The sequence below is a fragment of the Mesoplodon densirostris genome, chromosome 5 (genome assembly GCF_025265405.1).
Source record: "Mesoplodon densirostris isolate mMesDen1 chromosome 5, mMesDen1 primary haplotype, whole genome shotgun sequence".
Taxonomy (NCBI): domain Eukaryota; kingdom Metazoa; phylum Chordata; class Mammalia; order Artiodactyla; family Ziphiidae; genus Mesoplodon; species Mesoplodon densirostris.
Window position 1 is genome coordinate 107,750,673 of NC_082665.1, and position 27,016 is coordinate 107,777,688.

The 27,016-nt window shown below is 41.6% G+C and overlaps 1 protein-coding gene across 3 annotated transcripts in view; it reads left to right on the forward strand.

Annotated features, from left to right (window-relative positions):
* Positions 1-27,016, forward strand: part of MAP3K13 (mitogen-activated protein kinase kinase kinase 13) — a 166,150-nt gene that overhangs the window by 137,511 nt on the left and 1,623 nt on the right. For all 3 annotated transcript variants that reach the window (XM_060099252.1, XM_060099254.1, XM_060099253.1), the window contains 9 exons: positions 2,510-2,668; positions 4,536-4,694; positions 5,295-5,403; positions 14,147-14,256; positions 15,239-15,355; positions 16,046-16,183; positions 20,246-21,032; positions 23,728-23,798; positions 26,517-26,814. In XM_060099252.1, the coding sequence (XP_059955235.1) occupies positions 2,510-2,668; positions 4,536-4,694; positions 5,295-5,403; positions 14,147-14,256; positions 15,239-15,355; positions 16,046-16,183; positions 20,246-21,032; positions 23,728-23,798; positions 26,517-26,814 (1,948 nt within the window). The remainder of the gene's footprint in view (positions 1-2,509; positions 2,669-4,535; positions 4,695-5,294; positions 5,404-14,146; positions 14,257-15,238; positions 15,356-16,045; positions 16,184-20,245; positions 21,033-23,727; positions 23,799-26,516; positions 26,815-27,016) is intronic.

Consider the following 27,016-nt stretch of genomic DNA (forward strand, 5'->3'; position numbering starts at 1 on the left):
ACAATGTTTATTATAGTAGTTAGCTCACTGAACAACCTTCTCCTTGCTTTACTTGCAAATAAACTTTATTATAGTGTTCATTCCTTCTGGTCACATTTTTCACACAATCTGTTGCTTTTGTCATCCACTGCATACACATGAAGTACACAAAATACTTGCCGAAGACCTCTTTGAATGGCCTCCTTCTTAACCACCTTGTTCTCCTTAAGAATTAATTTTAGGAAATTCCCTGGCAGTCCAGTGGCTGCCCAGGTTCAATCCCTGGTCAGGGAGCTAAGATCCTGCAAATCAGGCAGAGTGGCCAAAAAAAAAAAAAAAGAATTAATTTTAGAGGAAGAATTCAGGAAATTTTAGGATATGTAAATCACATGCTACTCTCTTTAACTCTTGTCATTTAAAAATTAGAGCAGGCACTTCCTTGGTGGTCCAGTGGTAAAGAATCCGCCTTACAATGCAAGGGATGCGGGTTCGATCCCTGGTCAGGGAACTAAGATCCCACACGCCACAGGGCAACTAAGCCCACGCACCACAACTACTGAGCTCATGCACCTCAACTAGAGAGCCTGCATGCCGCAAACTAGAGCCCACATGCCCTGGAGCCTGCATGGCACAGCTAGAGAGAGAAAACCCAGACTCCACAACTAGAGAGAAGCCCACACGCCGCAACGAAAGATCCCACATGCCTCAATGAAGATCCAAGTGCTGCAACTAAGACCTGATGCAGTCTAAAATAAATAAATAAAATAAATAATAAAATAAATCTTTTTTAAAAATAAAATAAAAAATAAAAATTAGAGCAATAAGTTTGTTATCCAGTAAGTCTTTCCCTCTGCTATCAGTACCATCGCGAACCTCCAGCAGCCTTGGCTTCTTTGGATTCCAAGCTGACACTGAGAAGACAAAGGTCAATCTGCTGTAAAGAGAGATTTCATTACCTACGTTAAATCTTTAGGCTGTGTGACCCCAACTTTGTCTCAGAAGACTTCACAAAAGTCCCAATGTTGTATCTTTTCTAGTCTATTCCCTCTTGTCATACTAACAGGTCCCATAATGAGCAGAACAAAAGAGACAGAAGAGGAAGCTTCTAGTGTTTTTCTTACTAGGAGCTTATCAACTTTTTTTATTTTCAGCATATATGATACCATCAATTCTCCAGTTATCTCAGATATCCCATGATATTTTAATCCTTACACATTTTCACCAAGACTAACATGATTAAATAAAAATTCCTAAATTATGTAAATTTTATATGTCACGTACAAAACCAGGGTTAAGATATGGATGAAGGTATTCTAAAGCAATCATAAGCAATGAACTGTTTGATAGAGAGCCATCTGACATTGGCAGGGAGGGGGACAAATGTCAAGTTCCTGGTTCACATAGAGGAGGAAGGAGATAGATTGAGAAGTTTTCTGTTTTCTAGCCGCCTCGATTCTGATACTATTTGAGTATTAAGACTTCTTGTTAAAATTAAGTCTCTATATCATTAAGCCTCTGAAACCCTAACTCATTAACATTCTAAAGTTCTAAACAGGTTATTTCAAGTGAACTCAGTCTAGTGTGTGTGGATGCTAATTCTCTGGATTTGACTGGTACTAGATTTTATTCACTTTAAGGCTAGCAAAAGAAGTTTGCCCCAAGTCACAACCCAGATCACTACTGTAACAAGTATAACATGACTTGTGTGGAATCTACCTAAGCTTAAATTTATTCCTGCTTTTCCTTATCAACATTAATGGAATCCCAGCATACTTATTAGCCTTTTATAATAATGAATCCCTTGTATCATGGTCCCATGCATGACTTTAGTTGGCCATCATTTAAACAGTGTTTTAAAAGAAGTGTTTTTCCTGTTGAGTTGTCTGAGACCAGCAAGGATGAAAACCAATGTTTATTGAGATTGGTGCTTTACATATATTACCTCATTTAGTTCAAATGAAAATTCTATGAGACCATTATTACAGACCCATAATCCCTCATCCAAAGCTCTTGGAGTCAGATGATTTCAGAAATGTAACATAGGGCATTATCTTACACCCCCAGCGAAGTCTGGGGCCACATCCTATGATCAGCCACATTCATAAATCTGCAGCAAAACCTTTGACAGTCGCACAAAGTGGGATAAATTGAGTTTGCTTTATATATATGAAAAAATATTTATAAAGAATTTTTGGAGATTTTTGAATTGTGGATAAGATACTGTGACTTGAATTGTCTCCATCTTACAGATGAGAAAACTGGCTTAGAAGAATTAAGTAATTGGCAAAGGTCACACAGTTAGCAGTGGTGGAGGCAGGATAAAACCAGATGTAGAAAGCCCACTATGCTATGCTACCTCACAAGTATGAATGATGCTGTTTGTGGTGTGTAGCTAATGCCCCAGTAGTACTGGAACTCGAGAGCTGAATTCTGCAAGGTAGGAGGCAGCAAATAAAATCTTCAGTTGCCAGTTAGTCGTGATTTTCATTAATACTAACGATCTGGATGTTTTCTGTATTTCTTTTTAAAGTGTTTTAGTGACTCACACAGATGCAGTAAAAATTTCAGATTTTGGTACATCTAAGGAACTTAGTGATAAAAGTACCAAGATGTCCTTCGCTGGCACAGTAGCATGGATGGCGCCAGAGGTGATACGGAATGAACCTGTCTCTGAAAAAGTCGATATATGGTGAGTGGTGCCATCTATGCCAACCAGAAACCCTGTTCCCACTTTCACCCTGTTAGCACTTTCCTCTTTCAACACGTCTACTTTCCCAAAATATTCTTTAGTATTACTCACTTCTGGTTGATTTCAGTCTCATATAATCTGAGGTACTACCCAGCATGATCCTCACACCTGGTAAGAAGGATTGGGGGAGAAGGAATTAGGATGAATATCCATTCAGTAAGTCATCAGTTTGGGGGACTCCCAGAGAATATGCTGAACTTTCTGGAAAACTAAAAGTTCACTTCATATAGCCATTTAGTATAAAAGTCTTTCTGAAATATACTACATAATTTTCACCTTCTTGAATAAAATATGTTAAACAAAGTTTACCTATTCTTGGTGACTCAGACCATCATTGAGTATATCAGTGATATACTTTGCTGTGATACAGTTATATGATTTAGACCTATTTGAGGTGTATGGGGCTGTTTGCCCTTTTATTAAACAGCCCTGATGGGCTATGCTTTTTTGGAGGGGGAGTTAATCTTCATTAACTTTTCCTCTGAGGTTACAAATCTCTGCTATTAACAGTATATCTTCCTTGGGACTTCCCTGGAGGTCCAGTGGTTAAGACTCCACACTTCCACTATGGGGGTCACAGGTTCAATCCCTGGTCAGGGAACTAAGATCCTCCATGCTGTGTGGCCTGGCAGAAAAAAAACAAAAACAAACAAACAAAAAAAACCTGGTATATTTCCCTATAGTTGCTTTTCTTCCATTCTTAAAATTGGCTACTAGTAACTTTTAGACTTAAAACCTACAAAATAGCATATGTTAAAATTGCATGTAATTTTAGAGTAAATAGGATAAAATAGAAATGTGGGATCATTTGTAATTTGGGTAATTATTACCAAAGTGTCCTCATTAGGGATTATACCAATTTATGTTCCCAAAAGAAATGTGTAAGAGTGTTTTTTCAGTCTCAGCAATAAAATGTGTTAAACTTTGGGATTTTTTTGCCAACCATATAGGTAAAAAAACAGTGTCTTAGGTGCAGTTTTAATTTGCTTCCTCTTCTAATATTATAAATAGGGTTGTACATTTTTTCATATATTTATGAACCATTTGTAATTTCTTATTTGTGAACTACTCTAATCCTTTACTAAGCTTTCTGATCTTTTATTCTTATCAATTTACAGGAGTATTTTATATATTAAGGAGATTATCCTTTTGTGTATATAAATTATAGGTACTTTTCACTTTTGTTGTTTTTCTTATGGTGGAGGGATTTTTCCACATCAAGATTTTCTTTTAAGCTGTTTGATTTATCAATCTCTCCTGTTATGGCTTCTGGATTTCTTAATTAGAAAAGACTTCAACATTCTAAGATTCTTTTTTTAAAATTTCCATGTGTTCTTTAATGATTTTATGATTTCGTTTCTCACATTTAAATCTTTGATACATTTAGAATTTACCTTGATGTAAGATGAAGTGTAAATTTAATTTTTTCCCCAATTCTCCCAACAGCATTTATTGAATAATCAATATTTTCCCCACTGGTGTGAGATGTCACTTCTCTCATATACTCAATTCCTATATGTTTTGGGTCTATTTCTGGATTTCTATTCCATTCCAGTATTCTGGCTGACTATTCATCACCAGTGTTAATTATTGAAGCCTTATAGTATGTCTTAATATCTGATAGTGTTGGTTACCCCCTCATTAATTTTCTTTTTCAGAGTTTTCCTGGCTGTTTCTATTTTTCCTATAGCAATATTAGAATTTTAAAACTGGGTGTATATTCAATTGAAAATTAATAAATGAATAACTAAAATACAAGTCAGTCTTTCTGAAATGTCTTTTATACTTGTTCCCGGTACTACTGTAGGTCTTTTGGAGTGGTGCTTTGGGAGCTGCTGACAGGAGAGATCCCGTACAAAGATGTAGACTCTTCAGCCATTATTTGGGGTGTTGGAAGCAATAGCCTACACCTTCCAGTTCCTTCCACTTGCCCTGATGGATTCAAAATCCTTATGAAGCAGACATGGTAAGAAATATGTTTCTCCCAATATTCTCTTTTATCTTCTTCCTCAAAACCATATTTAAAACTCTCTAAACTATATTTAAAACTGCAAGGAAGTCTCTAACGTGTATTTGGAGTGAATAACCTTACTTTGTGTAAAGTCTAGGAGACTTGGAATTTGAGAACTTTGGATTCAGATACTTGCTCTGCCCTTTTTTATCTGTGTAATTTTGGGTATGTCATCCAAGTATCAGTTTTCTCATCTGTAAAATGGGGGTAACACCTACTCATAGAGTTGTTGTGTTATGATTAATTAAAAATTATAAATAAAGAATTTGGTGTGATATCTTAAAATAATAGGCCTTAGTAAATGATAGCTATCATTACTTTACCAGTCCTAAGGGATAATTATTATAAAACAGATCCTAGAGATTTCCAGTTCATCATTAGAGGTATCTCATAATTATATTTTCCTTTTGCTCTTCAGTACATCAAAACTTCCTGAGACACAGCCACACATGGAGTCAAAAATATTTTTTATAAAGTAGAGTAAAATCTTTATCCTCCTGGACACAACTTCTCAAATGCACAAGCTTTTTTTTTTTTTTTTTTTTTAACTTTTAGGCAGAGTAAACCTCGCAATCGACCTTCTTTTCGGCAGACACTCATGCATTTAGACATCGCATCTGCGGATGTACTTGCCACCCCACAAGAAACTTACTTCAAGTCTCAGGTAAGTCTGGAAACTGTTCCAGGTGCTGCTAAACAGACAGGAAAGTCTCAGTGAGAAGGAGTAAGGGTACTCTGATTCTGACAGCAATTATATAACTCTATTCATTGTGAAACAATAATGATGATACCTCACACATATGACATTTTTGGAGTTTTTTAAGCCCTTAACATATATTATTATCTTATTTGAAGACAGCATGTATTAAAATATCATCTTCCTAGTGGGTTCTGGTGAAGTTGTTGGAGAGAAAAGAGGAAAAGAGGATATGAAAACTGTATGTACATACATTTGAATTAGAATTACTGCTGACCTTCATAAAAATATTGCTTTCCTTAAAGTTAGAAAAGCTAAAGTACAGAGGAGGAAAGTTAAATCCCAGAGAGAGCCCGTTGATTCAATTAGGCTTTTCACTAACTTTAAGTGTGTCACTTAGTAGCACCAAATAAAATATAATTTAATGTATCTGTTAGCCTTTACTGCATTACTGTCCCAAAACTTATGGCTTAAAACAATAAGCTGTTGTTTAGCTCACGATTCTGTGGGTTTGTAATCTATGCTGGGCAGTTCTTCATTTGGCTTTGACTTGGGCTCACTCACGTGTCTGCAGTCAGTTGCCAGGTTGACTGGGAGGCTGGCTGGTTCCAGATGGTCTCATTCACAAGTCCGGCGATTAGCTGGCTATTAGCTAGAACACCTCTGTTCTCCTCCACATGGCTTCTTATCCTTCAGCAGGCTAACTTGGACTTGTTCACATGGTCTTCTCAGGGTACCAAATGCAGCAAGAGAGCAAGCCCCAGCGCACACGTGACTCTCCAGCCTGTGTGTGCATTGTGGCTGCTAATGTCTCATTGGCCAATGCAAGTCATGGGCTAACCCAGATTGAGAAATAGATTTCACCTCTTGACAAGAGAATCTGCCATCACATGTTGTAAGGCATGGGTGCATTACTGATAAATTTGTGACCATTAAATTAAAATGCTGTAAATGGCATAAGGATCAGTGGTCTAACCACTGTCAATATGGATAGGGAGTTGTGAGGAATCAGTATACATGAGGTCCTTACTTACCCCTACCACACCCAGGCAATAGCAAAAGGAGTAAAATGGGATGAAACTGTGGCTTTTGAAATAATTGTGATGATCTTAAATTATAGCTTTATGCTTATAGAATTTTAAATATAGTATTACCTAATTTCTTCTCATACAGAAGAAATTTCTTCTCACTTTCCAAAATGAATTTTTGCAAGATGAGTCCCATCTCTGCATTGACTTCCAGTATGATTTCAAAGATTCACTCTCAGAGAATTTCTTCTCAGAGAAGAAATATTATTAACAATTAGTGTCTCAGTCTACTCCTAATAGCCCCCAACTCCAATCGGTGATGAGTTTACCTACCAGGAAAGTATGCATTGAAAGCAAACTGGACTGGGAGGGGCATCATCCCTGGGAGTTAAACAAGTCCTCCAATATGCTTTATTACCTGGCCCAACCAGAGGCTTGGAGTACTTGCTTCTCTGGTGTCTGATAAACAGAGAGATATTCCGCCCATCAGATATTGGGGAATATCTTAATTAAGGAATGAGGTTTTTTCAGTTTCTAAGGAATAATAAATCAGAGACCTTTCCTCTATTGCCTGAAGTTCTAACACGCTATGACCCACAAACTTAGCTCTCCCCACACTGTGTCTTTGAATAGTCTGGCTTGCCCCTATAGTTTTTAGTGTTTCTGGGGGATTCTTATGTAAGTAAAGTGTTTGATTTTAGAGAAAATAAGAGGATAAATTCATGACATTTCCTATGTTCTTTGATATGCATTCAGGTAAATTCCCTTAGAACTATTAAAACTATTGCCTATCTATACAAATACACGTAGGTATTGGTTGCTGGATTAGAAATCTTTCATATATTTTCTTTTGTTAAGAAGAAGACTTAAGTCCTCTTGTGAAATGAAAGAGAATAATAGTGAGTACTCTCTAGGAAATTTTTCAGACTTTAAGATATGGTTACAATCACAGCGTTGCTTCCTTTACAAGAAAACTCTACGTACCACAATTTTGAAAAGCAATTTTTGGTGAGAATACTAAGCCACAAGCCATTGAGAGTATAACTGTACATACTTGGAAGACATCAAATTCTAAACAGATTCTACTTGTGTGCTCCCAGAATATCACTTCTGAAGCCAGTGCCACACTTTCTGAATACCCACCATATATATAAAACACTGTGTAGTACAATTAAGTCCCCACAGTTGGTATCCTTACTTGTGTAAATTCACTTTTATTAATCTATGCAGCATTAAGATTAAACTCAGAGAAGGTTCTCTGAGAGCAAGAGTATGAAAAGGAGAGGAAGGGGAGGAGAAGGAATGGAAGGGAAAAACAGTGCATTGGACATCTTTTAATATTCATAAATTCTACCACATTTTTCTCCCCGCATAAAATTTTACCTCTCCTTAAATAGTTCAAAATACCCTTGCTAGTTCCTAGAATCTTTCGGGCATTTACAAGCTGATTTGTTTCTGGGTCTGAAATTCAGACTATCTCTGGCTAATGATAATAAAGTATTGGGTTGTCCAAAAAGTTCGTTTGGGTTTTTCCCGAATGAAAACCCATCTTACGGAAAAACCCGAACGAAATTTTTGGCCAACCCAATATTTATGGACTAACGAGGGAGGTACTGGGAAAAGTAACAGATTTTGAGCCTAAACCCCTGTCCTGTGACCTTGGATAAGTCACTAAATTTCCCTAAACCTCAGCTTACTCATCTAAACAATGAGGATAACCATATCTTCCCTTCCTTGTGGAGTTTTGGTGAGGATCAAATAAGATAATAAACATGAAAGTGCATTATAAACTGTAAAGAACTGTTTTATGGTTAAGATATTATTATTCACCTCCCACAAAGCTATAAATATTAAGCCTCCTTGGAGGTGTTACATTCTGGATACTTTTTCTTTCTTTTTTTAAGACCCATTTATCCTTGTTTTTATTATTAGAAATGGGAAAATGGTTATTTACTGGTTGCTAATTATAAAGAAGATGGGTTGCTATTTGAGGAATGGTATTTAATATATGTGAGAAGCACTGGTCTTTGAGTCTGGGGACCTGGATTCTGGTCACCATTACACCATTAATGTGGATGAGTAATTGGATGCCACTGGGCCTCTATTTTCCCACATATAAAATAGATGTAGCAGTGTCTGCCATATATCTCAGACATGTTATAAAAATCTAATAACTAAAGTCCTTGGTATTTGCTGCTACTATAAAAAGGAAAAAGTTACATAGGAAGCTAGAAATAAAATTACCTAGGACATCTCAAACTCTAATTGGGAATTTAAGATTGAAGGTTTTTTTAAGTCATGTTATTCTGTATAATCTACAAACATAAAATACATCCTTTTTTACTTGTAGAGTTTGATGTGTTTTGGCAAATATATACACCACAAACAAGACACAGAACATTTTCATCATTCCAATTTTCTCCACGTCCTTTTGTATCCAGTCCCTTCCTCCCAGCCCCAGTCCTTGCTAAAAAGATATCTGTCTTCTATTCCTATGGTTTTGTATTTTCCAGAATGTCATATAAATGGAATAATATGTAGGCTTTTGTGCCTGTCTTCGTTCACTTAGCATAATGCATTTGAGATTTGTCTATGTGGTGGTACATATCAATAGTTCATTCCTTTTATTGCTGAGTATATGCCACTGTAGAGATTCTGGGTACTTTTTCTGATGAACTCCTGAGATGGATAAGATGGCAGCTAGGGAGCTCCATCCACAATTAAATTCCTATTTAAATTAAATTCCTATTTAATTCCACAATTAAATAGGAATTAATTGTGTTTTGACTTTATCCTCCCCCAGTGGGCAAGAACTAGTTTTTTAGCACATAGTTTTGCTTTTTGATAGCACCTTTATACCTGCAGCCTCGCCTCCTGCCTGCTGACAAAACCCTTTCCTCATCAGTCATCCATCAATGGTTATTAGCTGCTGGTCGCCACCTTCCCCCAGAACTGTCAGTCAAGAGTGCTGACAAGAGCCCAGCTGACTCCTTCCTGAGAGAAAATGCTTCGTCTGTTTCTCATCAACAGCACATGTATAAGGAAGCAGCATATATAGAACAGATGAACAAAGCAACCAATTTCAGTACAATATTAGATTCTGCCAAAGCTATTGCTTCATTCCTAGACAATAACCCATTTCTCCAAGTAGGCAATTATTGCTCCTGGTATTCAATTACATTTGGTATGAGTCTTTAGAAAACATTTTAGCCTGGTCCCAGATCCCAGCTTCTAGGTACGTCACGTGCCCTGCTTCTGAGCTCTTCCACAACCCTCTGTCTTTGCACCATTCTAGTTTCCTTTTGAGTGCCACCACCCAGAAATTCAGGGGCTGGGAGTTGCAGAGACAGATAGTTCATTATAGGGACAGACTCTTCTACATTAAGAGTAATTTCATCAGGGGCTTCCCTGGTGGCGCAGTGGTTGAGAATCTGCCTGCCAATGCAGGGAACACGGGTTCGAGCCCTGGTCTGGGAAGATCCCACATGCCGCGGAGCAACTAGGCCCATGAGCCACAACTACTGAGCCTGAGTGTCTGGAGCCTGTGCTCCGCAACAAGAGAGGCCACGATAGTGAGAAGCCCACACACCGTGATGAAGAGTGGCCCCCACTCGCCGCAGCTAGAGAAAGCCCTCGCACAGAAACGAAGACCCAACACAGCCAAAAATAAAAATAAATAAAATAAATTTTTAAAAAAATAGTAATTTCATCATGAGCAAGTAGGCGCTTAGGCACAAGCTGGTCACTTACGTGGGGAGACAGTAAAGAGGACTCATGCCAATCAAGATTTGGACTTGACAACCTCTAAGAACTTTCTGACTCAGAATCTATGTTTTCCCACTACTTAGCCTGTCAACATCCTGCTTCTCTATTCCTCAAGCTAGGCTGGAGCTGGCTCAACTTCTTTTTTTACTTTGTAAAAATTGTGGTAAAATATATATAGAATTTGCCATTTTAACCATTTTTAAATATACAGTTCAGCGGCATAAATTACATTCACAATGTTATAAAACTGTCACCATTATCTATTTTCAAAAATTTCTCACTACCTCACTAAGCAATAACTTCCCATTCTTTCTTCCCCACAGACCCTGGTAATCTCTGTTCTACTTTCTATCTCTATGAATTTGCCTATTCTAGATAGTTCATGGAAGTAGAATCATACAATAGTTGTCTTTTTGTGTCAGGTTGGTTTCATTTAGCATGTTTTCAAGGTTTATCTATGTTGTAGCATATGTCACAACTTCATTCCTTTTTATGACTGAATAATATTCTACTTATGGATATACCCTATTTTATTTATCCATTGATATATTAATTCAGCTTCATTTTGACACTTATATTATGAGAGAGAAGAGAAGCAAGGTTTGGGTACAAGAGCTTCAGTCTACTGATTGAATAACTGAAAGACTGGAGAAGACAAAAACCTTCTAGATGTTACAGCCTTTCCCAGGCCTTATCTGGGATATAAAGAGGATTCCATTCATGACAAGAACCCAACTGTCACTGTATTTTTCCCTTACCTGCTTACACAGGACTTAAGTACCTTGTGAAGCACTCCGTACTCCCTCCCTCCACCCTACATGCAGTTTGGGGGAATCCCCAGTAACGAGTCAGGGGGATCTCAAACAGCCTCATATTAATGTCTGCCCTACTTTCCAGTGACTCTGGCTGGAACAGCACTCTTCCACCAAGCATCTGCTGGGTATTACTTTACTGGTTAGTACTGTTTTCTGCTGAAAGGCTGCAGTCCCCAGCTGGCATCCAGTGGATGCTGCCTTATCCTTAAGGCACTGCCATCACCCACCAGTAGCTGCTATTTTTTGCAGTTACTGAAGCTCTGGACTTCTCCATATTCCAAAGTTGCACATTGTTCTGTTTATGCAATGAATTGTTCCTTTCCCTGTTGAGTTACACTTTGTTAAAGGTCACAGAATAGTGCTGATTATGGCCCAAATTTTTACAGGTATTAGTGGAACAAATGGGAAATGCCTCTCCACTCCTATGTTGATGGCTTTGTTATAGGTCAAGATCACACAGGATTCCTTCTTCCCTTATGTTTTCTTTCAGAGACTCCTTAATCTCTGTGCAAATTGGCTTCACCTCCCATGCCCAACTCCATTTCTTAGTTATGCCCAGAAATGTCTAAATTGCACATTAAGTGCAAATTGGAACATTAAGTGCAAATTGGAACTCCTATTACATAAAGATTCTCCTATTACATTCTCCTATTACATAAAGATTCTAAGTATAGTGATGGAACTCCAAAATTACCATCTACCTGTAACACAGGTAGATGTGTTACAGGGAAATCTTCTTTTGGGAAATCTACTTTCTTAATAAGTTTCAATCTTGAGAAGGTTTTCTTTAAGTTTCACATTCCCATAAGCTAGATGTCAGGAGGTTTATTTCCTCTAGAATTTAAAAAAATCCGATCTGTGATATCTGATTCCTCACTGCCAGAGGAAGGTATTCCTTTTCCTGGTCCCTTCTTTAAGTGTTGGAGTAGAATCTACTGACATGTTTTTCACAAAAGAGGATCCTTTAAGGCCCACATTTGGCCCTCTCCCTTATCCTTCTTAGGTCCAACAACTCTTGATTTTCATCTTTGGCCTCTTAAAGCTCAAATGCTCTTCCTACTTCATGACTTTGATCTGATGGCTGAGAGAACAGCATTACCTGGGGCTCAGCCAAACCTGCATTTACTGCTTAGATACAGTCAAAGACTGTTACCAAACAATGGACAGTGTGTTCTAGATCTCAGCTCTTTGATGACGTTGTCTGTCAGGTTTGATGCCCGAAAGTCAACTGACTAACAGAAATATCTCCCCAATGGTCAGTCAACATATATATATGTGAAGATCTAATGTATTATAAACAGAGAAGTAGGATGACCACTTTCTAAATAATTGCAATATAATTTCCTCTATAAAAATAAATGAAGGACTTCCCTGGCGGTCCAGTGGTTGAGACTTTGCCTTCCAGTGCAGGGGATGTGGGTTCGATCCCTGGTTGGGGAGTAAGATCCCACATGCCTCGTGGCCAAAAAAACAAAATGTAAAACAGAAGCAATATTGTAGCAAATTCAATCAAGACTTTTTTAAAAATGAGAAACAGCAAATTTGGGGAGAAATTTCTGTAACTTCACAACTACTTAAGCATAACTTCTTCCATGATCTAGAGAGGTCATTTTTATCATGAATCTAAAAGTAGGGGTTCCCTGGTGGCGCAGTGGTTGAGAATCTGCCTGCTAATGCAGGGGACACGGGTTCGAGCCCTGGTCTGGGAGGATCCCACATGCCACAGAGCAACTAGGCCCGTGAGTCACAACTACTGAGCCTGCGCGTCTGGAGCCTGTGCTCCGCAACAAGAGAGGCCGCGATAGTGAAAGGCCCGTGCACCGCGATGAAGAGTGGCCCCCGCTTGCCACAACTAGAGAAAGCCCTCGCACAGAAATGAAGACCCAACACAGGGAAAAATAAATAAATAAATAAATATTTAAAAGTAATAGAATAGCTCTAGAAGAAGATGATACAATTAGAAACATTTGGTTACATATCTAGCCTTCACTAGAAATTATTTTAGATAATTTCATTAGCTTCTTGGGATAGTAGTGTGTACATAATTTGAGGAAGCGTCTCCTTTAGCTGCTTTTCCAGAAATGGTCTGTAGACGATATTCCTGCAGAGATGTTCCTACCTCCTAAAATTTAGGTAAAATTGGTCTGAAATTCCATGCGCTATGGAAAGTCCAATGTCCTTTTTAATACTTCTGTGAATTCCTGGGAGATTTCTAATTTCATGGACACTTTGACTCTGTTTGCTTGGGCCCCCATTCCTGCCATCTTTTGGTTGTTCCTTTATCTTTTTCCTGTCTTTGACCTAAGCATGAAGTTCAGCACCTTTCCTTGATTTAAAAAAACAAAACAAAACAAATAAAAACACTCATCCAAAGTCAAGGTGAATGTCAGAGGCTTTACTAAAGGTTTAGGAAATTGGAAGAGGCTTACATTTTGAACAACTTAAATCATACATTAGATATCCAACCCTCTCCTAAAATTTTTGTCAGACTACTAAAATGTTTGGCCATGCTCTTTCTCCTCCTCCCACTTCTCTCTTTTCTTTTCTTTCCCCCACCTCCAAATTCTCATATAATTCCCCATATTTTTATCCCCATCTCCTGCTGTTCATGCCCCTTGGATCTTCTATTCCAAATATTTTCTCAAGATATTTTCATAAACAAAGACTACGAGGAATTCTGGGCCAAATGTAAAGATGATCATATTGTCACTGACACATGCTTGTAGCATATGGTTATCAGAGCTGTTCTTTCTAGCCAGGCTCTCTCAGCCACCATCCTGACTTAAAATTGAGCTCTTTTGTTCCAGAGATGATGGCTAGCGTGCCAGCTGTGATGTTTCTTATGGCTAGTACTGAAAGAGAATTAGAAAAGACAGCACTGAGTACTGGACTAAATACAGAAAATGGGGTGAGGAGTGGGGTGGGGTGTGCAGATACACTAGCATGAGATATTTTGCTATCAAATAACATTTATTGAACATCTATTCTATAAGGCTCTTTAGTAGAAGCATACAGGAGGGAAAATCTTGTACATGATCCTATGGTTATATCAGGGATTAAAACTCCTGGACTATTAACAAAATCTAATTTGTCCTTGCCTAGGCTGAATGGAGAGAAGAAGTAAAAAAACACTTTGAGAAGATCAAAAGTGAAGGAACTTGTATCCACCGATTAGATGAAGAACTGATTCGAAGGCGCAGAGAAGAGCTCAGGTCAGCTGATGTCTCCTACTTCACCTCTTCTCATTCCCAGGTCTTCAGATGTTAGCAGGAACCCTTGTTGTGAATCATTTCATTTTCTACACACCTTGCACTCCTGCTGGTTATTGTTATTCTCTTTAAAAGTTGGTCCTCCTTTATATCACTTTTTTATCGTCTCCCCCCAACCTCTGTTATCCTCCTTTATTATATCTCTGCAACAAAGATTCCTGGAGCAATGCTATTTGTTTATTCAGCCGCTGTCCTAGGTAACATGAAAGGTCAGAAGTTTATAAGATGTAGTCCCTGGCCTCAAGATGCTTTTAATCGGGCTTCCCTGGTGGTGCAGTGGTTGAGGGTCCGCCTGCCAGTGCAGGGGACGTGGGTTCGTGCCCCGGTCCGGGAAGATCCTACATGCCGCGGAGCAGCTGGGCCTGTGAGCCATGGCCACTGAGCCTGCGTGTCCAGAGCCTGTGCTCCACAACGGGAGAGGCCACAACAGTGAGAGGCCCGCGTACTGGAAAAAAAAAAAAGATGCTTATAGTCTATCAAGGGATAGAACACATGTTCTCAGATAACCACTAGATTAGACAGGATCTGTAGTGTAGATAAGTATAAATGAGTGATGAGTGATCGTGCTTTAACTGCATATTTCCCTTAACATATATTATACTGTATTCTTATTAAGATATTGCCAATACTGCATAGACAAAGGCTGTAAATTATACATAAATTGCATTCAGTTTTATCTGTAGCCCTCCTGGCTATCCTATATGGCTGGATATGACCCTTAACAATCAACTAAGTGGAAAACTTGGATTTCCCATCTCCCACTCACTCTTGTCTGAGTCTTTGCATGGGACAAGGGAGTCTTAAATTTGGAGGGCCGTTGGGCAAATGCTTTTGAGATAAACCATCCTGTTCTTGTTTCATTAGAGCTGACCTTAGCTCTCCCTCACATTCATCAGCTTCACTGCTTCCGTGTTTTCTTTGATAGGCATGCTTTGGATATTCGTGAGCACTATGAGAGAAAGCTTGAGCGGGCTAATAATTTATACATGGAGTTGAGTGCCATCATGCTGCAGCTAGAAATGCGGGAGAAGGAGCTAATCAAGTATGTATCCAGACCACTGTGTCCTGACTGATTTGGGTCTATCCATTGGCTAAAATGTACTACTCTTCCAGGTTGCTGCTACTCAGAACTGGCAGCTATTTTATTTGTCCACCCAGCATTCCTTAGGGCATGTGCCGGGCACAGGTCCCCGCCCCGGTGAGGCTTACAGCTGAGTAGAGTTGCCACAGAGCTGGTTCTAGGGGACTGTGCACTTGACAAGCCTTTGCAACTTCAACCTGCCGAATGGCTCAGGAAAGGGGTCCTCATTTCAAGAAGAGCTTGGTGTGGATGCATGGGAGCTTACTGCCCCCTGGGGAAGTAAGGCAGCTGCTGCAAGTGGTTCAGGGTATTCCTGAGAATGGTGAGAAACCCTGGGGTCCTGACTAAAACAGCAGCTGCTGAAAATAAGTAGGACTTCAGCCACTGCTTTGTGTCTCATGAGGCATGTTGGGGACAGGAAGGTTGGCCTCCAAGTCCTTCTGCGACCTGAAGAAAAAAATGAAGTCAGGTTAGTTTGAATTATTATTATTTTTTTCCTTTTTAACCTGAAGAGCCTCCTTGCTATTCTTCAGATAGCCTTTATCTGTTAAGTGTGGCCAGAATCTCTGGGTGGAGTTAACCTGTGAAAACATTCTGCCCATCTTTTCTGTCTGCGGTGACTGAGACGTAGCTTTTTCTGTCATTCTTCAGGCGTGAGCAAGCAGTGGAGAAGAAGTATCCTGGGACCTACAAACGACATCCTGTCCGTCCAATAATCCACCCTAATGCCATGGAGAAACTCATGAAGAGGAAAGGTGTGCCTCACAGACCTGGGATGCAGGCCAAGCGGTGAGCACCTGTACTGACCTGATATTCAGATGAATGGGGAAACATGCCCCTAAAATACATGATCAGATGATGGTGGGTGTGGCCACACGGTACCACGTCGTCAGCGCACTTGCCTCTAGATATGGCCTAGGCAGGTGGGAGAGAGTGTGTCATGGACTCCAGGAATCTAGTTTTTACTGTCTGAGGCATTGATTTTTATTACCTTAGCATGGAATAGTGAAAAGAGAAATGAACTGGGGGCCAAACAGACCTGGATTCAAATCCTGGCTCTGCCTATTAGAAGCTGTGTGATTTGGATCATGTCACTTGACCACTCTCAACCCCATGGGTAAAACGGTGTAACTATAGTACGTGAGATTTCTTTTTCTTTTTTTGACCCCTGGTGCACAGAATTGAGTTCACCATAATTCTTGATTTATGCAACATTGGTCCATGCATGTCCCACTTTTATTTATTCATTCAGTTAGTTCTTTTTAATAATGTAATAAGTGCCTGTAAATCCACCACCAAAAACAAAAGCAGGCACTTTGATAATTATCTGTGTCTAACTATATAGCTCCCCTCATCCCACTCCTGTGTGGAACTTTCGTGAGGTTTAAATAAGACAACGTGTGAAATCACCTAGGAAATCATAGTTGCTCAGAAAAAAATGGGTTTTTTAATTGCTTTAAAAGATGCCCTTTCCCCTAATTATAACACATTTTCCTTGTATTAGTTTAATTTTAGAATGCTCTTCCAGTCAGTTTTTATTACCAGACTCTGCTAGAGCCTCATTCCTCCCAAGGAATGGAGAGTTGACCCTATCCTAAATTACAGCAAAAGAAGGAAATATCCCTTAACCTGGGTTGTAGACCCAGCAGTGAGCTAAATGCCGTAAGAATAAAGACAGTGAGAAAATGCAAACCAAGCGTGTGTTTTAAGGCTTTCAGAACAGTCACCATTCCAGCACAGCATGACTAACGTAAATCTAAACTTACTGAGGGATAACTACATGGATTAATTCCAGTTTTGCTTTTACTTACCATGCCTGACCATCTTCTGGTCAAGCTCTGAGAAGTTGTTTTCAGTTGGCACCTGGCAAAACCTTCCAGGAATCCCAGCACCTCTCTTCTTTTAGTGTACAAACGAGGCACAGACTTCACCTGCTGGCTCCTCCCTGCGGTCTTCAGACAGTTAAAACAAAGAGCACTTTGGGAGAAAATAGTACTGTTTAATTTTTCACAGTGTGAGCTTGTGTTTACTTTTATTTTGCCTGTGAGAAATGCATTTGAAAGAGTTCGACAGCACCAGTAGATGCTTAGTCAATGAGCTGAACTTGTCTGGAAAGGCAACCCGGAGTAGGTATTAGAGCTGCAGAGAGCTATGCTTTCAGTTGCTTGCCCCTTGAAGGATTTATGTTTCAGATTACTTGGACAGTCCAGTGATTATGGAGTCAGAAGGCCAATGCTCACTGAGGCGATCAGAGAGGAGAAACCATCCACTATCCTTTAGCCTTGGTTTCTGTTTGTGTTTAGTTAGGGACTGAAAAGAGAGTCAGGAGTTCAGTGATGGATCCACCAAGCCCATCAGAAGTGAGTATAGTCTAATAAGATAATCTAAATACTTCATAATATGGAGGAGCTTGGAATGGAGGAAGAACTATTGCTTGGTGTCCAAAAACTTGGCTTCAAGTTGTGAGTTTTGCCATTTACTAGCTTTGTGAGAGACACAAGCCAGCTAACCTCTCTGATCCCTCAGTGCCCTCATCTGTAAAATGGATATTGTAATGGCAGGAAACTTGTGTTTTATATATTGTAAATTGCTTTGTCAACTGTGAAGTGCTGTCTGAGCGTTATTCTTTGATTTTTGCACGGCCAGGTTCAATAAACACAGCCTTTACTTGACTTAGTGGCACTCTCACCATAGCTTTCTTTTAGATCCCGCCATAGCCAGTTACTGTGTAAGTATTGATAGATGCCCTAACTGGGCCTTGGAGGGCTCTCTTTCCTCAATAAAAAGCCCCAGGACCTCCTCGATCCAGATGCCTTCTGTGCCACAAGTTGGCCAGCTGACTGCAAAGCTGTGAATCCGAGACAGGAAGATGCTGACAGCAGCACAGTACCCTACCCGCCTCATCATAAACCAATTATACCTGGAACTTCTGTGCTAAGACAAGCCTTTAACTGAACTTCTCCTGAAAGAGAAGAAAAACCCATCTCCTATTGCCTGATGCCTACTGATTTCCTGCGAGGCTCTTCAAAATGTAGTCCTTAGTTCAGCATCATCTGAGAGCGTGGCTGCTAAATGCAGGCTCTTAGGCCCCATCCCAGACCCAGGCAGTCATTTCAACAAGCTCCCAAGTGATTTGTACGCACCTTCAAGCTGTATTCTGTCTGTCCAACAAGCCAGACTGTCAAGTAGGAGAGACTTCTTGTCTGGATTCTAATAATACTGAGCTGTGAGACCAGGAGCCACGTTGGCTGGAGTTTGGGTTCTTCACCACATAGGATGAAGGCAGGACCGCATCTGTGGTTTCCTTACAAGGTCTGGGACCCCCTAGGGCCTGAACAGAGGTGTCTCTGAGGCCACTGCGGGGGTAAAGAGGACAAGGAGGGGGAGCCCCACGGGGAGGGGCTTCTGCTCTCCCTCCTCTCTTCAGCTGTTCTACTATATCTGGGTTTGGGTTTTTTAAGATATAATTGACATGTAACATTATATTAATTTCAGGTGTACAACATAATGATTCAACATATGTGTATATTACAGAACGATCACCACAATAAGTTTGGTTAACATCTATCACCACACATAGTTACAAATTTTTTTTCCTTGTGACGAGAACTTTTAAGATGTACTCTCTTAGCAAATTTCAAATATACAATACAGTATTATTAACTGTAGTTACCATGCTGTACATTACATCCCATGACTTATTTATATCATAATTGGAAGTTTGTACCTTTGACCTCCTTCACCTGTATCGCCCACCCCCTATTCCCACCCCCACCTCTGGCAGCCACTAATCTGTTCTCTTACTGTATCTATTTTATATATTGGGTTTCTCATAATTCATTTGAGTAAAGGATTCTGTCGGTTTTTAAAAAAAAAAAAAAAAAGAGTTTGTGTCTGTCTGGTCCAAAAGAAGGGTGGGGCTACTCTTTGGGGGGAAGGAGGTAGCGATACTACCTGGCATCCTAGAGTCTCTGCCCTGAATCAGTTCTTCAGTTCAGAAATCATTTATTGGTTGCCTGTGTGCCTTGGTGTTGGCGTGTGTAAGGTTTACCTGCAGGCTCTGGGTTCCTCCTGCACGTGAGCCACGTGACTAGCCCAGTGGGCTCCTCCCTTTAGGAACACGGTAGAATACCAGGGTCGTTCCACATGAGCCCTTCTCTTACTGGCTCTACGCAACCTCCTGGGCTCTCTGTTAATTCCCCCTCCTCTACTGCCACCCCCTTCGGCCCCTTCCTGAAACATTTATTGAGTACCTATTGTGAGCAAGACTCCTTGCTAGTGTCCTCCACATGCAAAGGTGGATATGACTTAGTAGCAGCCCTCAAAGGGACCATGTCTAGACAAAACTCCCTGAATTTAGCCTCTTGTCTAATTAACTGAGGTTTCCTTCTCTGGTCCCCGACCTCTGCCCTTTGTGATCCCTTGTGGGATCCATCACCAGACAGATTTCTGATTGTAAGCAAACACCCATGCCTGTGCCTTGGCATATTGGCACCAAGCTGAGAGCTGATACTATGAGGAAGAGGTCAAGAAGCCTGTAGGGTAAAATTAGAATTTAAAGGAGATTGAGTACTCAGCTAGTGAAGTACAGAATAAAATCCAGAAGGAATAAAGGGAATCCTCTGTAAGTGGACATCAGGTTGTTTCTAGCTTTCTGCGATTTTAAACAATGCTTTAACATAACATCTTCCAACGTACATCTTTGTGCACATCTGTTATCTCCACTGGATAAATCCCTGTGTATGTAACTGCTGATTCAAAGATTTTGTGTATTTTAAGGCCTGGGATACATTTCCCCAAACTTGAATGTGTCTTCATGTGTTTAAAACCAAACCTGTTCTTTTCTACCAGGCCAGATCTGTTGAGATCTGAAGGTATCCCCAGTGTGGAAGTGGCTCCCACTGCATCCCCTTTGTCCGGAAGTCCTAAAATGTCCACCTCCAGCAGCAAGAGCCGATATCGGAGCAAACCACGCCACCGCCGGGGGAGTAGCCGAGGCAGCCATAGTGACTTTGCGGCGATCTTAAAAAGCCAGCCAGCCCGGGAAAATTCACCCCATCCCACTTACCTGCACCAGGCTCAATCCGAATACCCTTCTCCGCATCATCATAGTCCTCTGCAGCAGCAACACCAGCAACCCCCTCCTGCCACGTCTCAGAGTCACCGTCCCAGACTCGATATGCACGGACAGGACGTTGCAACCTGCGCCAACAACCTGAGGTATTTTGGCCCCGCGGCGGCCCTGCGGAGCCCACTCAGCAGCCATGCTCAAAGACAGATGCCTGGCTCCAGCCCTGACCTCATCTCCACGGCCGTGGCAGCAGATTGCTGGAAAAGTTCTGAGCCCGACAAGGGCCAGGCTGGCCCCTGGGGCTGTTGTCAGGCTGACCCCTATGACCCCTGCCTCCAGCGCAGGCCAGAACAGCATGGGTCCTTAGACGTCCCCTCTGCCGAGCCCGTGGGGAGGAACCCCAACCTTTTCAAGCCACCAGCACACAATCCCCTCTCGGAAAATGCCCAAGGTTCTGAGAAAATGGAAGAAAAGGAATTCAGCGGCTGTGGGTCTGCATCATCCCTCAACACCTCTCATCACATCACCCCCCCAGCGCTACCTCGAAAAACAAGGCCCCTTCAGAAGGTAAGGTGTGATGACAGCCACGGTGTGTGTCACTGCCTTCAAGGAATGTCAGAGCCTGTCATATTCTATGCAGCATAAAACGTACATAAAAAATATGCATTTTGTAAAAGGATGAGATAACAAAAGCATAAATAACAGTTTATTTACTTTTAATACTTTCCACACTGCTTAAGTGATGGACTAAGGAATACACTTTGGAAACTCCTGAATCAGGGGACTGATTCAAATGTAGATAATTTATCAATAGAAAAATAGCCATATGTTAGCAACGTGTCATCAAAATAGTTTGGAATCTGCTACTCTAGCCTAGTCCTAAGGGATGTAGCAAGAAGGAAGGCTCCCGTTCTAAAACATGTTTGGGAAACAGTATTCTCTGTCCCCTCTTGGAGCTTCCTAAGTTCACATTAACAAATCCTAGGCTTTGAGAAATCATGCAATAACCTTGTTTAATCCAGCACTTCCCTCACCTATTTGACCATATTGCCTTTTTAAAAGAACATCTAGGGCTTCCCTGGTGGAGCAGTGGTTCAGAGTCTGCTTGCCGATGCAGGGAACACGGGTTCGTGCCCCGGTCCGGGAAGATCCCACATGCCGCAGAGCGGCTGGGCCCGTGAGCCATGGCTGCTGAGCCTGCACGGCCGGAGCCTATGCTCCGCGGCACGAGAGGCCACAGCAGTGAGAGGCCCGCGTACCGCAAAAAAAAAAAAAAAAAAAAAAGAACATCTATTAATCCCCCATGGGACTAGCTTTCTTCACAGTATCGCCTTAATTAATAACCGTCATGATCCAGCTGGTTCTCAGTCACTGAAACCTGTTCCTCTCCTCCTCGCCCACTGGCTGCCTGTGGTTTATTAGCTGGGAGGCGGGCTACCTCTCCTACCTTGTGGGTAAGAGCCCAAACTTGGGAGTCAGACCTGAGTTCAAAGCCAGGCTCTTCCACTTATTACCTTTATGAACATCGGTTTCTAATCTATGAAATGGGGCTAATAGTGGACTCTGTCTCATTGGTCGATGTGAAGATTAAATGAGTTAATACACATAAAGCATTTAGAACAGGACCTGGCACGTAGCAACCTTCCAAAAATGTGAGCTCATCTTGCTAATGTGTTAAAAATAACACTATGTATGAAAAGTATTTAGCACAGAGAAAACACCCACTCAATTTTAACTATGGTTTCATATCATCATCGTTCATCAGAAGTTCAGTTGAAGGAATGAAAATGTCTAAAATGTAAATGAGTATGTTTTGGTCAACTAGACATTTACTAGAAAAGAAGTTGAAGCTGAAGGCCACTGTCTCAGAACTATATTTCTTCCTCCACATACAGTGCTGCTATTGACTGAGGTTTCCCAGAAATAAATTGTGTTTCAGGTAGTGCAGTGGATTTGGCCTAAGTCAGTCTCTGCCCCTCTGACCCCTAAAGCCAATAACGTAATTTTTTGGTAAAAACTTTATTGAGATACAATTCACATACCACACAGTTCTCCCATTTAAAGTGTATAACTGAATTCTTTCTCTCAAGTTGTGCAGCCATCACCACAACTAATTTTAGAATATTTCCATCACCCCAAAAAGAAACCCTGCACCCTTTAGCAATCACCCCATTCCCCTGTCCCCTCCCAAGTAACATGTATCTCTGAACCATCCTGATGCCATTTTGAGGCATCTGTGGGTCTGCAGGCCACGGAACACACCCCTTCTACTTTTGGCCTCACTAAAACCACACTCCCACAGAGCAGCTCAACTTCTCTCTGCTGAGATACACTCCCACGGGTCTTCTAGGGGGAGGTGCTCATCTCCACAGTCAGGATAACTCCATCCCTGTCTTTCCTACTCAAAAAAGCACATCAGAATACAAATGGGTAAAAGTGATGGACTGTCAGAACTGACTTTAAGGGTAAGTTATCCTCAATTTTTGGTACAGTTATTTGGACCCACTTACCCACCTCACAAGGCATTGTAATAATCCCATGCATTAATGACAGTTGATCTGAAGTGGGGCTGTTCCTATGCCCTGGAAGGGAAATGGAATCTCCCCTCACAGGGAAGATCATGTTCTCAGATGGGACACTTACCCACCCTTCCAGATCGACCACAGAGCCCCAGCAATGATGAGGCCTCAGATGTCCCAACCAGAGTTCTCTTATCTGTGCCCACATGCTGACTCAGTCGTGTGCTAAGCACCTACCTTGTATGCAGTGTTGTATTAATGGTGGAGGAGGAATACAGTACAACGAGATGGGGTCTGACCCTAAATAATGTATGTCTTAGTAGTAGAGATGATGTAAGCATGATAACTATAATATTAGTGAAAAGGTGATTGGTACATAAAAGGGGAAAAAAGCAGTTGTTGGGCTTTGAAGAACTGAAAGATCACCTCTTATTGTAGTCTCTGTATCAGAACCTAGAACCACAAGTGACAATGGTTACAAGAGACCACCCCAAAATCCAAGACCTCTTCTCCGGCTTCCCCTCTTCAAGTTCAGGGCCTTTCATCATGGACACCCAGGGAAAGTTGCTAAATGAATGAAGAGATATATGTTTAAAAATGACAGCAAGCTACCACTCAATGCCTTTGATGAAAATTAAATCTTTTACAGGGACTGTGTGCGTGCGTGCGTGCGTGTGTGTGTGTGTGTGTGTAAGAGAGAGAGAGAAAGAGAAATAAGACTCTTCCCTCCTTGTTCTCCTCAGAGTGGAGATGACTCCTCTGAAGAGGAAGAAGGGGAAGTAGATAGTGAAGTTGAATTTCCACGAAGACAGAGGTAAAACCAATAAACAAATGTGATTGTCTTCAGTGTAATCAGGGAAAATCCTGAGTTTGCCCTCCGGTTCGATCACAGGCCGCTTTCTAACAGCCAGCTTATAGGGAAGTTGGAACCTACCATTGCCCATTTTGGCAGCTGGCTATGCAGAGCAGATTCTAGTTTACCCAAATTCACTAGATAGGAACTGCAAGATGGGGAAAATAAATATGGATTCAAGGTTATAATTGACAATATAGTGGGCAGTTTATGAGAGATGGCTGTGCTGTTTTATGGGTAATTTTACTGATTTCTAGTGTACCTCCCTATATTAGTCTGCTCAGGCTGCCATAACAAAATACCACAGACTGGGTGGCTTAAACAATGGAAATTTACCTCTCCCACTTCTGGAGGCTGGGAAGTCCAAGTCCAAGGTTCCTGGTGAGAACTCTCTTCCTGGCTTACAGACAGCAGCCTTCTTGCTGTGTCCTCACATGGTGGGGGAGAGAGAGAGAGAGATCTTCATCTTATAAGGCCACAGTCCTGTCAGATTAGGGCCCCACCCATATGACCTCATTTAACCTTAATTACCTCTTAAAGACCCTCTCTCCAGATTCAGTCACATTGTAGGTAAGGCTTCAACATATGAATTTTGGGAGGATGCAATTAAATCCACAGCACTCTCCATGCCTTGGATTTTATACCTCAAATTAAGTATAATAAAATGAGTTGAGTCCTCCTTCAACCCATCCTTAGAAATAGCTTCCTGCCTAGCCAGCAATAATAACTTTGCTTATAGGACTAAAGAAGGACCACACCCCTCATTTCTAGAATTAAGAGCTGCCCTTTTGTAGAAGTATGGAAGGTCGTTTTCCTCCCAGGAGGCCTTTTCTGCTACTAGGCATCTGTTTTTGAAGAGGAAGCCATTAAGAATCCCCCAGGAAGGTTTGTGTACCTACCCAGAACCAGGAATTTCCTAAAACCAAGGGACTTCTAGTACTTTGGTAAATTGTACTCTGGGTCCCTATGCTGTACACAAAATTGAAATCTGTTCTCATCCCCTGAGCTATTCCTACCACATTGCCATTGCTGTCTTGTTGTTTCCTTGGACGCTGTGTTTTCTCCTACGCAGGGACATTGAGCCCGAATAAAATGTCTTTTCATCCTCTGACCTCATTCTACAGGCATCACAATTATGTTACTTCCAGCTTTTGTTCCTATGACCGCCATTAATTCAGCCCACCTGATGGCTTCCCACATGTCTTTCTTGCTATGATGCAAAATTTTGGTTTTACCTCATGGTTTTGCTTTTAATAGTATAACATTCTTCTCTCTGTCTCCCTTCTGCATTACCAGACTTTCTTTCTTTCTCTCTTTCTCTCTTCATTGGATCTTCATTGCTGCACGTGGGCTTTCTCTAGTTGCGGTGAGCAGGCTTCTCATTGCTTGTTGCGGAACACAGGCTCTAGGCGCGCAGGCTCAGTAGTTGTGGCACACGGGCTTAGTTGCTCCGCGGCATGTGGGATCTTCCCGGAGCAGGGCTCAAACCCGTGTCCCCTGCATTGGCAGGCGGATTCTCAACCACTGCGCCACCAGGGAAGCCCCTGGATTACCAGCCTTGAGAAGGTGTGAATCCTACTTTAACTTCCGTTTCCCACACGGGCTTCCTCCATCTGGCCTCTTTTCATGTGTCCTTGATGCCACCCCTGCCCCCAGCCCATCACCTGGCCTGCCCATCAACCAAACTCAGATCATATGCCATCAAAATCCCTTTGTACTAAGAAATACAGAAAGATCAGACAATGACAGAGGGAAAGGGCAGTCTTCTTTTTTCTTATTTGTTCTGTTTGTTAAGTCAGCGTAAGCTAACAGTATTCTTATTTACTAGGCTTCTTGCAAACAATGGAAAAGAAATGAGGAACTTTTGTAAATCCCCTCCCCCCACCCCAGGAGCTTTGCCTCATCAGAGCTAAACCCAGATGTTACCTGGAATGAGCCAGCAACTGGCTGGGCAGCGCCCACAGCCACAGAGTGAATGTTCCTTCCAAGCACATTTCTGTTGGGGGTCAGCCTTCCGGGCCACTCTGCCCCATGAGAAATGCCCCACCATGCCCAGGCAGGTAGAGATGGACATGGCGGCACGTGAGCAGACCTGGCCCGAGCCCAGCTCTGCTGTGTGGCCTTGAACAAGTCACTTCCCTTCTCTGCCTCCAGTTTTCTGCTCTGGGAGAGGAGTCAGACCAGAGACTCTCCAAAGTCTCTTTCACCCTTGAGAACCTAGGTGGTTGATTCTCTGTGTATAAGAAGCATACTCTCAATGTGAACATTTCCATACCACACAGGTGTACACAGTGTCATTAGACCAGCTGATTTTCTCAAAGACCAGCGGTAGCCATCAGTTTTGGAGCGTTGTGTGGAGCCACATAAACATATAAAACAAACAAAGCTCAGATTTCTCTCTCTGTTGCTTTAAACAGTTTCCACCTTTTGGGATTTGACTCTCCCTCAGGGGCAGGAAAAAAAACTAGATCACCTCCCACCAAGGCTGTGACTGACAGACAAGGAAAGGAAAGTAAGGACTTCCCTGGCGATCCAGTGGTTAAGGTTCCACGCTTCCACTGCAGGGGGCATGGGTTCGATCCCTGGTCAGGGAACTAAGATCTCGGGGCATGCCAAAAAAAAAAAAAAGGAAAGTAGCCGTTCCCGGGACTAAGTTCCTCTGGTTCTTTGTGGTTCTAGGCCCCATCGCTGTATCAGCAGCTGCCAGTCGTATTCAACCTTTAGCTCTGAGAATTTCTCTGTGTCTGACGGAGAGGAAGGAAATACCAGTGACCACTCAAACAGCCCTGAGGAGTTAGTGGATAAACTTGAAGACCACCTGGCAGAGAAGCTAGATGACCTGCTGTCCCAGACGCCAGAGATCCCCATTGAGATATCCTCGCATTCAGACGGGCTGTCTGACAAGGAGTGTGCTGTGCGCCGTGTGAAGACGCAGATGTCTCTGGGCAAGCTGTGTACGGAGGACCGTGGCTATGAGGTGGGGGCTTCTCCTCCCTTCTCCTCTCATCACTCTTCCCTTCCTGGAGCTCTTTGGGTTAGAATATGCTCAAGTCCCTAGGGCCTTTACAATCATCGTCTAGTATATAAGATAAAACAACTGCCTCCATGAAGTCAGTAGAAGTACAGAGATAACAGAGCCTCCCAAAATGGGGGCAGTTCTTCCAAAGGAAGCACAAACA